Here is an 18,761-nt window from a genome sequence, read left to right on the forward strand (position 1 = left end):
GAAGGAGATGTGGTTGGTCAGGCAGGACTTGTCTTTCATGCTGACTGGGCCAGATCCTCTGGCTGTCCTTCATATGCTGTGTGATTGCATTCAAGATGGACCTGTTCCATCACCTTTCCTGGCACCAAGGTCAGGCTGACAGGCCTATAGTTCCTCAGGTCCTTCTTACAGCCCTTCTTATTTATGGGCATCACATTAGCAAGTCTCAAGTCATCTGGGACCTCTCCAGAGACTGCTGATAGATGATGGAAAGTGGCCCAGCAATCACATCTGGCAACTCCCGCAGCACTCTCGGGTGGATTGCATCTGGCCCCATGGGGTTGTGACAGTTCAGGCAGAGCAACAGGTCTTTAACTGTTTCCACCTGAACTGGAAACACTTGGGTCATACAGCAAGTTTAGCAAAAGTTTAGTCCTGAATTTTTATTTTTTTTTCTCCCAATCTTTCACACTCTTTTCTTGTAAATTTTGTTAATATCTCCCTGGTGGGGTGAACATTAATTCTAAAACTGGTGTCTGTTAATCAAAAAAGGCAATAAACAAACAAAAGGCCAATTTCAGTCTTATCTCTGTTAAAAAAATAAATGCTTATCTTGTCTACAAATTATAGTGTCAAACGGAAGGCAACTTAAATAGGTATTGAATAGTGTAGGTTTTTCTGTATTAAAATCTCCATCTTTTAAGCTTTTAGTAGTATTCCAACTTGGGGTGCAAAGGTCACAGCAGTCTAGTGGAATGTACTTTTCATGCAGTATGGTACTGGTCAGTCTATTGTCTGAATCCTTCACCTTCCTTAGCTTCTAAATAGGCTAAGCATGTAGCCCTTATTTGCCTCTCCGAGGCTAGAAGATGAAGTCTGTGATTACGAACCTCATCTTACAGCTCCATAAGTGTAATAGAAGTGGCTATACAAAGAATGCTAGATATTTCACTGCACCTAACAATGAAGATCTGTTGTATACATGCACCTTTTCCCTAAGTCCATAATAGGCCTTTATTTTATATTTACAAGACAATTAAAGGAAGGAGACACTTTTGAAGCTATTTTTCTTGTTGTTTATTTGTGTTAATTATCATGCTCTCGGTTCATGCAGTTAATTTTTTTCCTCCCTCTGCTCCTGAGGCGTGTGTGCTTGTATATGCATGTGTGCATGCCTCCCCCCCCTCCTCTTCCCCAAGCTGGCAGTCTTCATTATATATTTGTGGAAGAAAAATGAGATGTTGCATGGCTTGAAAGTAATTTAGCTCTTAAGTGTTCCAGACATTGCCCTTGTTACTGCACTGCATGTTTATTTATGGATGTATTTGTCTTACGGAGATGAAAAAAGTCATTGAAATTCCATACAAAAAATAACCTGGTCAAGGTTTACTTTCTCTTAATGTGTTTGACTGGAAGAAGAAAGAAAGATTATAATTGGTTCTTAGTCTTTGGGGTACCCTACTTGGGGGGTGGGGATGCAGGAATATTTTTTTTCCTTGCATTTGTCTCGATAATGTATCAAGTAGCTGCTAAGGGACTTGATGAAATGTGATGCAGAATAATAAATTATGTTCTGCAGCCTTCTTTGCTTCTACGTGAGGTGAGTGTGTAAGCACAAAGAGACTGGTACACCTCCAAATCCTAAAAGCATTATGTTCAGATTAGCAGGTCACTGAAGATGCATTACTAATTGTTTTAGGGAACTCATTATGGGTGTTATCACATATTAATTATGCATGGTAAGAAGTAAAAAAAAAAAAAAAAAAAAAAAAAAGTGGGGGGAAATCCTTCTTTTATGATGAATTGCTCACTGAGTTATCTTTTCTTTTTTCTTTCTTTCAAGACCTTGAGCATTTTCTGGAGATGCCAAAAAGAGCAGTCATTGAATAACTGGATTTTAATTAACAAGAATTTTCACAAAAATGTTTTTTAATGTCTCTTGCATTATAGTAAGCATGAATAAATCCTCTTTGAAAAAGATCTAGTGCCCTGATTCTCTCTGTGTCCCAGGTTACCTTTGTAATCATCCCAGAGCTTGTTGTAACAATGCTTTTTCACAGTTTTGGAACAAAGAATGAAGACTGAAACAAGGAATTGCATTGTTAGCAGTATTTTTTGGTTGCTTCTTTGAGAATTATTATCATGGGAAGACCTCTGGAAACCTTTGAAAGGCTAAGGTCTAACCCTGTGTTGTTTTAATGCACTATGGCAGGGGGAGGGTTCATTTATTTGCTTCTTAAATTTTTTGTTTAAGTTACTTTCTTGCTCTTTGTAGAGACGTAGTTCAGAGAGATGGTATTTTTGGCAGGATTTTGCTTATTCTGTTCCGTGGTAAAGAGTCTGGTTTTTTGGCATGGTTTCAGAAAACCTACATACAGGACCATCAATTAACACTGACAAATTATTTATACTTTAAATAGGGCAAAGCATTTGCTCAGGCTGATGGCTCTATCACGAAATAAGTGCACTTAGAAGATGATTACAGAGTGTACTCCACAAATCAATGTTTTGGATTTTATTATTATTATTATGGCGATATATTATTATTATTATTATTATTATTATTATTATTATTATTGCGATTTCTTCCTTGTAGCACATGGAAGAGCTGAAGAAGTGACAGGTTCATCAGCTAAAAGAGCATGTTTAACACTTCCATTCCAGCATCTCTTTATCTTAGAGTAACAGGATGATTCGAAGCCAAAATAGAAATGGTCCAAGCAGACCTGAAGTAGTTCTGATTTAAAGTAGCAAACAGTTCCAAGTAGTGATAGAAATTCTGTCCTCACATTCTGCAAAGGATAACTTTTCTTTATTGTCAAAACAGTGCTAAACGTTGAAATTGTACTTCTTGCTCAGATTCAGACTCCATTGTATTCTGTACCATCTCTGATGACAGATAATACCAGAGGCTTAATAATAATCCCCTCTTAGGTTGAGAAGGTTAATTAAATTCCATTATTCCCATACCAAGTAACTTAAGGCTGTTTTTAAAGAAGAAAAAAAAAAAAAGTTTTTTAATAACCATTTCACAGTATTTGTTTATTTTCTTGATACTGGTGACTACCTGAGACAATGAATTCTGTAAATCTTTTGCATATGTTCTGTTTTGAATTCCTCACCTTTTAACTTCCTTGAATGTCAGTTTTTTATGTTAGAGCTAGAAAGATAAGAACTGGTTGATCTGCCACAGTATTATAAGTACTTGTCACATTCCTCTTTATTTCTTGTTCCTCAAGTGAAAACACTTTACAGTTTGTTCAGGCTTTCACCATCCAAATGGGTTACATTTGTTTTCTTATGTTTGTATGTTTGTGAGTGTGGTTTTTCTTCCCCATAAGCATTTTGATTGCATTTCTTCCGCAGACCCTTCCTATCAAAAGAATTTTAATATGGAATAATGCCTGTGGCCTAGAATACATAGAGTATTCCAGATGAGATACCACTATATGTGGTGTCAGCAGTGTGCCCAGGTGGCCAAGAAGTCCAACATCATTATGGCTTGTATCAGTAACAGTGTAGCCAGCAGGACCAGGGAGGAAGTCACCCCCCTGTACTCTGCTCTGGTGAGGATGCACCTCAAGTACTGTGCCCAGTTTTGGGCCCTTCACAACCAGAAGGACATCGAGGCCCTGGAACCTGTCCAGAGAAGGGCTACGAAGCTGTTGAAGGGTCTGGAACACAAGTCATATGAGGAGCGGCTGAGGGCACTCGGGTTGTTTGGTCTGGAGGAGGCTCAGGGGAGACCTTATTGCTTTCTTCATCTACCTGAAAGGAAGGTGTGGGGAGCTGGTGATCAGCCTCTTCTCACAGATAACTGGTGATAGGACTAGTGCAAATGGTCTCAAGTTGCACCAGGGGAGGTTCAGGTTGGAAATTAGGAGACATTTCTCCTCTACTTCAAGAGTAGTCAGACATTGAACCAGGTGTGGTAGTTTTACCGTGCTGGGCAGCTAAACCCCACAACCGCTCTCTCACTCCCCCTCCTTTAGATGAGGAGGGGGAGAAGTAAAGCAAAGAACAACTCACGGGTTGAGATAAGGATAATTTAATTAAAGGGAAATAATAATAATAATTAAATAAAGATTATTATGAACTAAACAATTTAACTAAGGGGAAATAAAAAGGGGGAGAGGAAAAGAGGGGGGGAAAGGGAAAAAATAAAAAGAAGGTAGGAAAACAAACAAATAAAATAAATGAAGGCTATATGGAAGTGCAGAGGAAAGAAATTACTCTCTACTTCCCACAAATGAGCAATGATTGACCACGTCCTTGACGCAGGGCCTCAACGCACGCAGCCAGTGTTCGAGAGGAGGACCGACGTTTTCCCAACAAGAGCCCACCCCTCCTCTCCTCTTCCTGTTTCCACCTTTTATTGCTGAGTGTGACATCACATGGTATGGAATATCCCTTTGATTGGTTTAGGTCAGCTGCCCTAGTGATGTTTCTCTCCTCACTTTTTGCCCACCCCCTAGGAGGGTTAGAGAAAGGCCCGATGCTGTGCCACTGCTGCACAGCAGCAGACACAACACTGGTGTGATAACACTGCTGTTCCAGCTACAAGTACAGAGTACGGCACTGTATGGGCTGCTGCCGGGAAAGTTAACATTCCAGCCAGACCCAGTACAACCTAAGGAGCCCGCGTCTCTCTGTGTTGCCCGGGCTACGCTGCAGTGGCTATTCACGGGAGCGATCCCGCTACTGACCGGCACGGGAGTTTTGACCTGCTCCGTTTCCAACCTGGGCCAGTTCACCCCTCCTTAGGCATCCTGGTGTGCCCCGGCTCCCCGGTGCTCACCATATTGATGCCGGTCTTAGCGCGGACGCCCGCTCGGCATAGCATACTACAGCCCAGAACTCCTGGGCTCAAGCGATCCAGCGGGCTCAGCCTCCCGAGCAGCTGGGACTACAGGCGTGCACCACCGCTGGTTAACATTCCAGCCAGACCCAGTACACCAGGTTGCCCAGAGAGGTGGTGAAGTCACCATCCATGGGGTTGTTAAAGGAAAGACTGGACATAGTGCTAAGGGACATGGTTTAGTGAGTGGGTGATATTGCTGGTAGGGTGATGGTTGGACCAGATGACTTTGCAGTTCTTTTCCAACCTTAACAATTCTGATTGTATATATGTATATGAATATGTACACTATCACCAATATTATTTACTTTCCCTTTTTTTGTAGCATCTTGTATACTTATCATCACGCACTGATGTTTCATTCAACTGTCTACAGTGATGTCCAATACATGTTCAAGACATGCATGTGATTTATTTCTTTCCAGCTAATGTGTATTACTTAGATTTCTTGACCATTTTATTTCATTTGCCATTTGCCTGCCCATTAGAGCACCATGTCACTCTTAAGTTTCTTACAGACATTTCTCATCCTAGCTAACCTACATAATCTTGTGTCATCATCATATTTTACTAACTATGCAGACATGGCTTACTAATTCATAATTCCTCAGGTAACACTAGAATTCTTTTAAAATGTGCCTACAGTTACTTTCTATAATAGTAACATTTTGTAAGAATTGTTTTTTTTAATATTAGTAACTTTATTACTTGATAGTTAAGTTGCTTCGGAGCATCAGAGTCTTGCTAACTAGCAGATGAGATTTCATCCATTACTGAATATGTTGTAATTTACAGAAAATGTTTTCCTCTGTTAGGAAAGTGTCCTTTTTCTCCTGAATAGATAGTCTGGTCAAAATAGTTCATTCAGTTTCTGTTCCCAGAATGTATTACTGCATTCTGCAGCTTCAGACTGAAGAGCAGAAGCGAGAGATTTCAACCTGTTGTACTGAGCTTCAGAGTTCTTACAGACTCAAAATATTACCAATTCAAAAAAAAGATGCCATGGGCAAAAGTGTAATAGTACGTAACATATCTTATTGCTTTGCAGTTTCAATAATGCAGTTTTCCCAGGAGAAGGCCAACAGAACCTTTTATTTGACAAAGAATGATTGTGTATTTTAGGTAGAATGCATTTACAGCTTTAAAACTAGCTATGATACATGTATATCCTTTGAAGACTGCATTCAGTTGTGAATTTTTAATTGTCAGTCAAAAATTTTTCATTGAGAAGACGTGTCTTTTCTTAAGCTTCAGCAAAAGCAGTGCTTGCAGGTTTTTTTTTTTTGGTTTTTTTTTTTTTTTTAGTTTCCATTAAGAATTATATTGTATGTAGCAGATGTTTGAGGTTCGGTTGACTGAGACCTACCGTCAGGTGTTCCAGGAGTCAGGGATAGTGCTATGACTATCATACTATGACCATTACTAGATCTGAAATGCTCCAAGTTTCCTGATAAGTGTGTGCTATGGCTGCTCACTGTGTACATCATATTGATCTTAAAGTGCACACTAACCCCTAGGGAAGAAAGGAAATCAAATGCATGTAGGCTGGATGATAGATAAGAAGTCTGACCTGGACAAGTGGCAAAGTGCTATGATATAACCATGTAGTACTACAAGAAGTACAGACATACCTCTTAGCCACTCACTCCCTGCCCCACACAACACACTGATTGACATTTTTTTTATGAACACTATGGATTTTTTTAGTGAACAAGTTTTCAAGTTCCTATTTTAGAGTATGAGCAAGTATTGTCCCTCAATTTTCCTCAGGGTTAAGGAGTTAACATGGGTCATTTTGAGTACAGTTAAGAACTGAATCAGCCAGTTCTGCATTAGCTTTCAGATGTATTGTCTGCTGCCCTGGTCCAGCTAGGAGGAAGAGTGGTTTAAGCAAGACAAATTTCAGTTAATAGTTCAGCAATAGGAAGGGGAGGAAGAAGAGAATGTACCAATGACTCCTCAAAGAGTATTTTTAAAGATACTGCTGAAGATGGATGAAGAATGTATGCATGGAGATTGTACACGACACAGAGGTCAGCATGATATAAGGCACACAGCTGGAAGTAGGAGAAAGAGATAAAGAACACAATTAAGTGAAAAGATGGAGGATGCCTAGGGAGTAGAAGGAAATAAAAGCAAGACATACAGCAATTGTGAGTAAGATAACATAGGGCCATGAAGGTGAAAATGAAAACTTGAATTTGTTACTGCATTAAGTAATCTATGTTCTATATAGCTTCATTATAAATTATGAAAAGTTAATAGTGTGCAGTAGCCCATCTGTCCTTAATGATTTCCCAAACATTTTTAGGGAGTGTAGATGAAGAGTCAGGAAACACTAGGTAAGTTAATGATGTATATAGTGAAATAGAAAAAGCATTGACTTTTTTTGAAGCTAAGCATTCTTTCTCAGGAGGCTTGGTAGATAATGTGACAGGGCTAGCATTACAGCAGAAGCTCTTAAAACATTTAGGATGTTACACTTCTAAATAAAAAATCTCATGAAGATAGTGGAAAGAAGAGTCAGCTGCAAATGTGTGCTTTGGCATGTCTCTCAAAGCAGAAAGGTTTTCTCAAGAAACACTGATGTCAGAGTTTCATCTTCTATTCTGCCTTGCTGTAACTGGTAAGTCCAAGACATTTGGACAATTTATTACAGTTCTTTCTCTCTCCTGTCACTTGCTTTTATTTTTTTTTCATATCATCTTAACAAGCAGTTGAAGGTCAAGTATGCCTGATCTTTCAGTAAGCTGGTGGAAGGCTTTTTCTGATACTTTGTTTTAAGCCTATCTACAGCTATTCTTTACAGCTATGGTGTAAAGAAAGCCTTAAATTTCCTTACATTGATTAATATTCAGTTGAATAACTATCTTCTTGTTTCTCTGATGTTTTAGGGGACCGATTCTGTTTTAATGATAAAATATTAATGAAGAGTGAATAAAAAGTTCAAAAAGTCGATTACTCAAAGAATGTTTTTAGCCTAGTTTCTCTCAAATTTTCGCATATATTCATTCTTTCCAGGAGCAATTCAGTCTCACCAGCTTTCACACTATTTAAAAAAAAATAAATCTGTGAATTGAGTCCTTAGCTTCTCAACTTACAGTTGAGTATGTGATCTGGCTTTGTGTAAAGTGATTGCTAGTAAGAGCTTCAGGCTCAATGTCACTCCAAGGATGAAGAAATCTGTCACAGAATGCTGTATTTTAATAAAAGGATTTCAGTTACTCTGCAATACGAAGACATATTAATGCTTGTGACATGCTGTGCTGTATTGCTTTAGGATCAGACTGAACATGGGAATAATAGCAGCATGGAAATGAAAAAAAAAAAAAAGGATGTCTGATTTGAGCGTCTCTTTTTCTCCTGTTGATTTCTATATTTAGTGTAGTATATGGTATGGAAGGCCTTAGTTATAAAGACCTATGAAAGAAACTGCTTGGGTTCCTGGTCTTGCACGTTAGGAATCAAGCAGCATGTGATACAGAAACTTGGATAGCATTGGATGGATCATAAGGAATAACTACCACAGGATGCATTTGTCCAGTTATCTGATAAAAGCTCAACTGCAGACCCAGGAAACAGCACAGAAAGGCAACACCAGGTGGGGGATCCCAAATCACACCCTGCCAGCCAACTCCCTAACCCATCATAGGAGCCCTGAATCCATCAGAGGCCCGTCTCCACAAGACCAGAGGAGCACAAGGACCCAAAGGTAGACAAGAACCCAGATTAAGGACTTGGAGGGGCACACTGTCTGGGCTTTTCCAAGGCTGTCCCAGGAAAGCCTCAGCTGCATCTTTCATGCACAGAGGGAGTAGCTGCCTGGAGTATGGGACACGTTATGGGATGCAGGGGAAGAACCTCTATAGATTGCCCAGGATTTGCTACGGGATGTATAGGAGAACAGAAGGTATGGAGAAGGATGAACCCAGGTGATATGGGGAGGAACAAATGTGGAAAAATTAAAAGGTAGGGGGTTAAAAATGGTTGTTGTGTAGGTAGTCTAGTGGTTAGTATACTTATCTGGCCATGCCCTATTATAATTGTAAATTCTGTTGATTAATTATTTTCCTAGCTCCTGTAGACAGTAGACTCTAGTCTCTGTGTGCATGTAAGTAGATCTGAGTGCCAGCAACCCCAGCAAATGTGGGTACCATCAGCTGGTCTGAGACTGTAGACCAGAGTACCTGTGTGCCAAGTGCCCTTGGTTGGAGAGACCCAAGTGAGTGAAACCACATGCCCATCCCAGAGAGGCACTTCTGGTCACACGGGCTGTGTGTCTGTGAAGCCAGAGGCTGAAGTGAGTGAGGGTGTTGTGAAGGTTGCAAGGGTGGCCTTTGTGAGCAGAGCACAGCAGCTGTCTGATGTCAGACCAGAGCCAGCTCCAGCTGGCTCCAAAAGGGACCGGCCGCTGGCCAGAGCCAAGCCAGGGAAAAACGCTGGGTGGGTCTCTGGGAGAACAGATTTAAGAAAGGAAAAAAAAAAGCTGTGTAACAGCGTCTGGAAGTGAAGAGTGAGAACATCGGAGAGAAAGAGTCCACAGAACCCAATATCAGTGCAGAAGGAGGCATGGAGCAGAATTTCTGCTGTGGCACATGGAGAGGGGCTCACACAGGAGCAGAGGGTCTGGGGGGAGCTGCCACCCACCCGTGGGGGACCTGTGCTGCAGCAATGTGCTCCTGGGGGATGGATGGACCCCGTGGTACAGACCTGTACTGAAGCAGTGCTTGAAGAGCTGCTGTCTGTGGGCAGCACCCGAAGGCTCAGTTGGGGAAGGATGGCATCCCGTGGGAGGGACCCCACGTGGAGCAGGGGCAGGGAATGACCGTGAAGGAGAGGCAGAGGTGAAACATTAGGGACTGACCACAGCCCCCATTCACCTACACTGCTAAGGTCATGGAAGTAGAAGAGGGTGGATGGGGAGGAGGGAAATTTTTTGTTTTCTTTTAGTTCTTGCTGCTCTAGTCTGTTGCAGTAAATTACATTAATCTCTGTCACGCTAAGTCTGTTTTGCCCCTGATGGTAACTGGTGAATGATCTCCCTGTCATTATCTCAAACCACAATCTTTTTTTTTTTTTTTTAACTAGTATTTTTCCCCTGCTCCCTTTGAGGAGGGGGAGTTAGAGAGTGGTGTGGTAGAACTTAGCCAGGGATCCAGGAGCAGTTGCTAGATAGTGTCTGAGCCCAGCAACTGGAGGGTCCACATTGTATATATACGCATATTCCCACTACCAGAAATTTATCCTGAGCTGTGAGAGAGGGTAATAGGATGAGGCTGTTGGTGTTTCTGTTCATAGGAGTGCTGAGTGTAGCTGTTGATCTTTGTGGCCAGATGTGTATGTTTGTGTTTGTGTGTGCCTACTGGGAATACATGTACATGCTCAGCCTCATTAATTTGATCAGGGGGAATGGAGCTCTGTCTGCCTCCCCTTTGCTAAACTGCCAGATTAGGCCCTATTCTCAAACAACAGTAATCCATTCCTAGGATCACACAAGTCCCTCCATAAAGGTAGGCTAGATGAGCAGTTCAGGTGCAGATGGTCCATGTAGGTATTTTAGTCCCATTTCATTCTTTTAATAAACCCATTCTTCTAAACATTTATCAAAGCTGTTTGAACTTTTCCATCCTACTTTCCTTGGTATAGTAGATCTGCATTGTCTTCTGCCATATTTTCTATTGCAGTTCTTTTGAATCAACTCTTGTTCCATTTGTTCCCATCCTGGAACATCACATTACTGTCACTGCTTTTCCACCCCCTGACTCAGGAAATGGGACTTCTTCATAGTCAAAACATAGACTAAGAGACCAAAAGATGTCTAAAGATAATATTGATTATATTATCTTGGAATCATCGTAGTTTATGGTAGGACTATAGAAAAATCTTTCACTCATTCAGATATCTATTGATTTCCCTTTGTATTGCAGAGATGCCATAAAATTGAGTATACAAGAAAGAAAACATTTCCCTTCAGTCTGGCAGGCAGGCCTTCTCTTAGGTAATAATTGCTCTAATATGCAGCAGATATGAGAGGCCAGTATCAAGTGTACTGATAATATTCTAGAAAAAAATCTAAATTCTCTGAGGGGCTGAAAACTTAAGCAGAGGAATGCTGAAGGATACTTATAATAACTCTTAATATTAACATAGGTTACTCCAGGCTTGTCCAGTCATGCCTTCAAAACTTTGAAAAGTGAAGATCACATAGCTTCTCTGGACAACATTTTCCAGTGCTTAATCCTTGCTGTGACTTTTTTTTCCCTTTATACTTAGTCAGAACCTCTCCTATTTCTGTTTATCAACATCATCTCATATTCATACCATGCACCTTGGTAAAGAGCCTGTCTCCATCTTCTCAGAACTGTCCTCAGAGAGACTGGCAACTGCTAGTAGCTTCTCCTGAAGCCCTCTCTTTCTCTGGGCTGAACAAACCTGGTTCTCCATCATTGTTGCCTCATATGGCAAGTACTACATCCCCAACCTGTCTTGGAGGCCTTGGAGGCTGGACTTCCTAAAGTTTATCGTCATCCTTCAGTTTTCTTCTTGCCTAATTTTAATGACTGATTAACTTTTCAAATACATTCTTGCGTATTTGAAGATTGTAATACAAAACTGTAATGGATTTTTGTACTCAAGCTTCTGCTCAACAGATATTACTAACTTAAATTATGAGCCAAATGACCTTCCACAGTTATTTAGATTTCCGTGGTGGTGGTGGTTTGTTCTGTGTTTAAATATTCGGAGAGCACTGAGAAACCTGACGCTTCTTTTAGCTTTGTCTCATGGTTATGGAATTTCATAGCACAAAATACACAAAATGAACAATGAGCCCTGTTCTGTTTCCTCCACACCCATCAGTATTGTCTAAACATAGGGGTCTTCTACATCATCTCCTGGGCAGAGGCCATCCTCCTTTAAGTATTTTGATATTTAGATATTAATTTGAGCTGTTTCTCATTTCTGTGCCTCTGTTTTGTTTGATGTAAGTTATTGATAACAAAGATTTTTTTTTCTTTTTTTTTTTTTTTTGTTTGTTTGTATTTCTTTTTGAGGTAGTCACTGCAAACATTTGTTTTAATTTCAAACATTAATCTGTTTAAATATCTTAACATATATAGGTTCATGATTACTTCTTTCTGCTTCTGCTTCGTTTACAATTTCTTTCTCTAACATGTCTTCCTTCTCACTTCAAGTAGAAGAAAAGGAACAGATTGCTTAAGGAAAATCTGGATTTTCTGTTTACGGAACAGTAAATGTTCTGAAATGAACTACAATTGTATATGTTGTAAAATTGCTTTTGTTTGACAGGTTAATAAATCTCAATCGAAGGTCTGAATGACTAGAGATATTAAAAGCTTGTGCTGCCTGACAAAAACAAACCAACCAACCAAACACCTTTTTTTGTATTTCTTTAAAAATACAGCAAAGAGCTCACTATTCTCATTTATTTGCAAGTGCATTTATTAATGGGTCTTCAGCACCATTTGTCTCTCTCTTTTTTTTTTAATCACAAACAAAAATCACCTTAATTGGGAAGAACATAAAAATGGTGTGATTTTTCAACAAGTATGTGTGTTTATGGTGCAGACAGTGAAGTGCCAAACCTGTTGACTTCCAAAGTTTTTTATAGTATCAATAAGTTTATGAATTTTAGACAACTTAAATCTACATTTTCAAACCTATATCTGTGTTGATCTTGTGGATTCTTACGGATTTTAAACTATATGCTACATATGTAAATGCATATAACAAATGTGTCAAATCCAGCATCCCAATAGAAGGAAGGCTGCCACAGCTCCATGGCTCCATATCGAACTGAGCATGAGGCTGAGCATATATATGTATTTCCAGCAGCAGCACAAGCACATGCACATATACAATACACATGAACACACATACCTGTGCCAGCCCCACAAAACAGCACTGCGGAAACACCCAGTACTTAAACAAATCCAAAAAGCACCAACAGCCTCATCCTGTTCCCCTCTCTGGCTGATCAGGAAGTGCAAAATATATACATATATGCAATATGGATCACACTCCCTCCAGCATCTGAATTTAGGCACTGGGCTGGCCCTGAATCCCAGTTGCTGGCACCTGGACAGATAAGCCTGCAGTGACACAGCTTCAGTCCAGCCTCCAGTGCAAATCTTCTCTCTGTCTTTGCCTTTCTGCTTCTCTCACCCACACCATGGGCATATCCCTCCAGTAGCTGGGTTTAGATGCAATCTGTACAGTTGGCCTGTGTCCTTGTGCCTCCCTGTTGCCTGCTGCAGAGAGTCCCTCACATGCACACACAGGTTGTCTCCCAGATGGGTCCTGGAGACGTGCTAGGCCTGTGTGCCATCTCGCTGACTTGCCGACCCATCCGGTGTGCTGTTCTCTAGTGCTCTCCTGCATGCCCACTTGCTTCAGGTGCCTCACCATGGGCACTCAGTCCTCAGACCCCTGAGTCTTTTGGCAGGGACAGCACTGAAATCTACACACATACACTGAATAGGGAGCCATGGACCAGGAAAAACAAGAGAAGAGGAGTTTAGTAAGGAGGCAGAAGAGGCTGTGCTGGCCAGTGCAGGCATGGCCAGGCACACCAACCAACCACCCCCTGCATATACTGCTGTCCCCTTTCATGCTCTTTTCCCTCATGGCATCCTGAACCAAGGCTGTCACTTGCTCACATCTGCCCAGGGAGTGCTTCTCCCAGTGGCACCTTATGGGGTCTTGCCTGGCCCCAGGACTGTGTCAGGAGCTTCGCTGCCTTTCAGCCTCCCTGATCCTGTCAGGATGCCTGGGGATGAGCCTCCAACAGACTTATGTTTCCTGTGATGGGCCTGGGAGGAGCTGGGGCAAGGTGGGATTCAGGCTTCCCCACCTGGCATCGTCACTCCTGCCATGCTCCTTTCTGCGTGCAAAGGCAAGCATTTTATTGCATAACCTAACACCTATATTTGTGTGCGTATATATATGTATTTGTGTATGAACATGTACAGATTTCTCTCTGTAGAAACATATTTGTGAATTTTAACCGTTAATGCTCTGTAAATGTTCTTTGAACTTGCTAGTGGCATAATGTATTATAACCACAGAAGAGCTGGAAGGGAGGGTTTTTATTAATTAAAAACTGCCTAAATTATGTTCCTTTTCTTCAAGGAGGATAGTTAAGAAGGCACCCAAAGCAGGGATGAAGACTTTTAGTTGATAGGAGAACACATGGGACTGAAGAGCTTTTGTTGGCATTGCTGTATGTGGATTTGGAAAGATAAAACTGCCACTGCTTAGCACATGAATATCTGATTGAGAAAGCAGTTAGGGTGTCATGCGCAACATCTTTACACTCCATCCAAATGCAAGATGCTGGAAATCTGAAGACACTCTAAATGACAAAGTGTCGCTTGATACTGTAAGATTTTATTCACGTTTATTTTGGTAACAAAGTCAAAATTACATAGATGAGAATATTAGAAATGTAATTTTAGATAGAGTAATTGTTTCTTGTTTTAACCCATTATCTCTGTATTACATAGAACTACTTGTCATACTACTACTTTACTTGTCAAATAGGAAGATTTTCTTTATGGCTTTGAAAGTATTGAAACATTTTTATCTACAAATGTAGGATCAGTGGAGAAAACAGAAGCTTTAATAACTTTCTTACATTGTTTTCCTTGCTCACATTAGGACTCAAAAACATTTTAGGAATACAAAACCAGATGTGTTTAGCTGCACCTTCAAGACCTGAAAACCCAGAGCATATATCCCCAAGGCAATCTGTATGGAAGAGAAATTTCAGTCCTCACTGTTCAGACGTTATATTTACCATCTGATTTATAAATCTTCTGTATTCAGTAATGAATCTTACCTGTATCTCGCTAGAAGTAGTTGAAATCAATATGCAAAGTTTTGAAATATTATATAGAGAAAGCACTACATGTCTTTCACTTCTTCAACTGACAGCCTGTCCTCCTTTTTTTTTTTTTTTTTTTTTTTTTTTTTTTGTAGTCACAGCACTTTTTACTTGGTTGCCAGAACATAACTTTCAATGGATTGTGTGGCAGTGATACTTTGTCACCTTGACATACCTGCAGAAGTCTGGTTTCCCCAGGGAATCCTTATATACTGTCTAGGAGCTGAAGCTTCCAAGTTATCAGCAAAATGCTGCTCATACCACTCAGCTGCCTGTCAATTTATCCAGAAGAATTTGTGGCAATACCTGTGGCAGTGTCTATTTCAGAACTGTTTGTGTTGCTGTAATAGAGGCGGTTTCTTTCAGGTCATGTTGTGATGGTTAGAACAATGTAAAATCACTGTTTGTGGTATGCTACGGTAGTCTTACTAACATATAAATACACATGATTTGGTTTTTGGAAGTGTGCTGGGGGTGAGGGTGGGGATTGTGTTTACAGAGTATTTATCTTTCGTAGCTTTTTTCTCCCCCAAAATATAAGTGCATAAACTGTCTTGCAGGTGCTTGTTTGTAAGTTGACCGCAAGCATTTGTATAGAATTTACCTTTGACTTAACTGTGAAGAAATGCAACGTGTGTATGTAAGTGTGTATATTAGTATTGGGGTGATTGAGACATTTCCTAATGGAATGTTCTGTCTTCTCATCATAGGTTCTCTAACAGTCACTTAGCAATATGTTTTGACTGTATTTTTTGCACATTTGTCATTCAAACCTTTAAATTTAGAAGATCCTTTACAGTGCCATCTGTCTTTATACCAGTGAGTGTAGCTGTACATTTCTGAACAGGAAAGTGTAGTGGGTTTACGTGGCAAGGTTTTGGTAGCAGGGGGCCATAGGGGTGGCTTCTGTGAGAAGGATCTAGAAGCTGCCCCATGTTTGGTAAGGGCCCCACTGCTGACCAGAGCCGAGCCAATAAGTGATGTTGTTTTGCACCTCTGTGAAAGCATATTTAAGACAGGGAAAAAAATGTTGTGCCACACAGCAGCTGGGAGAGTGAGAGGACTGAGGAACAGCCTTGCAGGCGCCAAGGTCAGTGCAGAAGGAGGGGGAGAGGTGCTCCAGGTGCCAGAGCAGAAGTCCGCTGCGGCCTGTGGTGAGGACCATGGTGAAGCAGGATGTCCCCCTGCAGCCCATGGAGTACCACGGTGGAGCAGGGTTCCACACTGCAGCCCATGGAGGAGACCACGGTGGAGCAGGTGTCCCTGCACCGATGGAGGCTGCCAGCTGTGGAAGACCCCTGCCGGAGCAGATTCCGGGCCGGACCTGTAGCCCGTGGAGAGGAGACCACGCAGGAGCAGGTGACCTGGGAGGAGCTGCTGCCCGTGGGGGAGCCAGGTTGGAGCAGTTTTCTCCTGAGGGATGGACCCCGTGGTACGGACCCATATCTGGAGCAGTTCTGGAAGAGCTGCTGCCTGTGGGAAGCCCACGCCGGATCAGTTCGTCAAGGACTGCATCCCGTGGGTGGGACCCCACAGCACAGGGGACGAGAGTGACCGAGAAGGAGCAGCAGAGAAGAAGCGCTGTAGACTGACCATAACCCCCATTCCCCCGTTCCCCTGTGCCGCTCGGGGGGAGAAGGTGGAAGAGGGTGGATGGGGGGGGGAAGGTGCTTTTGGTTTCTTTCCTTTGGTTCTCACTTCTCTAGCTTGTTAGTAATAAGCAATAAGTCTTACTATCTCCCTATGCCGAGTCTGTTTTTCCCATTACAGTAATTACTGCGTGATCTCCTTGTCCTTATCTCAACCTTTGAGCCCTTTTCACATATTTTCTCCCCATTCCTCTTTGAGGAGGGGGAGTGAGAGAGCGGTTGTGGTGGAGCTCGGCTGCCCACTCGAGCAGAACCACCACAGAAAGAAAAGCAAATTGATCCCATATTCTCAAAAAATATATAGTCTTGATAGCTGGGGGACGCCAAGTTGACCAGGAGCCAGTAATGAAGCTTTTTGGGAAGACGGCTGGTAGTATCCTGAGCTGCATTAGGAGGAGTGCTGCCAGCAGGCTGAGGGAGGCGAGCCTTGCCCTCTACTCAGCACTGTCCTGGAGTCCTGTGTCCCATCGTAGGCTCACCAGTAAGTACAGGACAGACATGGGCATACTGGAGAGAGTCCAACATAAGGCCACAGAGATGATGAAGGGACTGGATCATACCTCCTATGGAGAAAGGCTGAGAGAGCTGGGATTGTTCAGCCTGGAAAAGAGAAGGCTCAAGGGGGACCTGAAGGGAGGGTGCTGAGAGGACAGAGCCAGGCTCAGCTCAGGGGTGCCCAGTGCCAGGACAAGAGGCAGTGGGCACAAAAAGGAACACAGGAGGCTCCGTCTGAACATCAGTCAGCACTTCTGTGCTGTGCAGGTGGTGGAGCGCTGGTACAGGTTGCCCAGAGAGGGTGTGGAGTCTCCTACCTTGGAGATCTTCAAAAGCTGCCTGGGCATGGTCCTGGTCAGCCAGCTTCAGGTGACTCATCTTGAGTAGGGAGGCCGCAGCAGATGAGCTCCGGAGCTCCCTTCCAACCTCAGCTGTTCTGTGATTCTCTGTTAGTCTGCGTGAGGTTTATGTTGCATGTGTTTATTTTCTCTCTGTGTTTCAATTTCAGCAGTTACAGACAAATGGATTGAAAAGTTAGACCTCATGTCTTTTCCAAAGGCTCTCTCAAATTGTTAACGGTCAGCAAATGTAGGATACTTCAGATCAGTTGATTCATTAACTAGTGATTCTTATTTTCAATATAAAATCATTATTGTTTTGGATGAGCAAGTAGTTTTCACTAAAACATATGGCCCGTCACGGTGTTTTGAGGACTTTGCCCATGAGAGGTCAATTTACAGACAGGTAGGTGGTAGTTTTGCTTTTAAATTAGTCTGCCATCTGTCAGGTTTTATTCTGGATGTTGTTTCTGATTGAAATATACAGGTGAGCAGATTCTTAAATAAAAATTATATTAAAAAAAAATCATGAAAAAGCAGATAACAATAAACTTACTTCTTTGAACGAATGATTACCAGAAAGAAGCTAACTTAAAGTTTAAGATGTATGACAAACATAGCGGTTAGTATTCCCAAACTACTGTTAGTGTTAAGCCAATGTCATAGCTGTGTCAATTACTGATCTAATATATATTAAATTGAATAAGCCTTATGCCACATATGTATAAAGACTGGGGAGATATTCTATAGACCATATATTTATATACATGCATGCACACAGAGTTAAAGAAGCATGATCCTCTATTTTATTATTATTATTTTTTTTTTTTCTGAAAGGTTCACTTACTTCTTATGTCTATTATTCCTTTCACTGAAAATGACCTGTTATCCTGCCCTTAAGCATGCTTGAGTCAAAATAAGTACTGATAGCCACTGGTTTAGACAGCTAGTAGTATTTTCTTACATGGTAAAACTAGTTTAATTGAAAAACAGGCACTGATTGATAACTGTGGATTGTGAATGTATTTAAAAATGTTTCTATGCAGTATTTTAAATAGCTAGATTATATTATTAGGGAAGTTTTGACAGAAGTATTTTGAAATATATTGCAATACAGGATTAAGACTTCAATAGAACAGGTTACCCAGAGAAGCTGTGAATGCCCTATCCCTGGGAGTGTTTAAGGCCAGGCTGGATGGGGCTTTGGGCAACCTGGTCTGGTGGGAGGTGTCCCTGCCCATGGCAGGGGGGTTGGAACTAGATGGTCTTTAAGTTCCCTTCTAACCGAAATCATTCTATAGTTCTATTAAATAGTTCTCTACATGTTAATTCTTTTTAAGAGTGGATTAATTTTCATATTTATAGAAACATCTGAACTTGGAGTTTACAGTATTAAAAAAATAGATAACTAGTCTGTTTGGAAGATTGATTTGCATGAGACTGCTTGATATTCATTAGTTTTGCATCTTACAGTTCTCATAGCTTGACATACCTGGGTAATTATTGCTTCCCTAAAATAAACAAAGTAAGATGATAAA

General features: G+C 41.4%; 1 protein-coding gene across 3 annotated transcripts in view; it reads left to right on the forward strand.

The window, feature by feature from the left end:
* Nucleotides 1-18,761, forward strand: part of PUDP (pseudouridine 5'-phosphatase) — an 80,154-nt gene that overhangs the window by 49,145 nt on the left and 12,248 nt on the right. The window contains exon 5 of one of the 3 annotated variants that reach the window (XM_072029837.1): nucleotides 1,823-2,073. The exons of the other annotated variants lie outside the window; for them this stretch is intronic. Coding sequence (XP_071885938.1) covers nucleotides 1,823-1,912 — 90 coding nt within the window. The 3' untranslated portion in view covers nucleotides 1,913-2,073. Of the gene's footprint in view, nucleotides 1-1,822; nucleotides 2,074-18,761 lie in introns of those variants that run through there. 3 annotated transcript variants of the gene reach the window in all.

The sequence above is a fragment of the Anas platyrhynchos genome, chromosome 1, assembly GCF_047663525.1.
Source record: "Anas platyrhynchos isolate ZD024472 breed Pekin duck chromosome 1, IASCAAS_PekinDuck_T2T, whole genome shotgun sequence".
Taxonomy (NCBI): domain Eukaryota; kingdom Metazoa; phylum Chordata; class Aves; order Anseriformes; family Anatidae; genus Anas; species Anas platyrhynchos.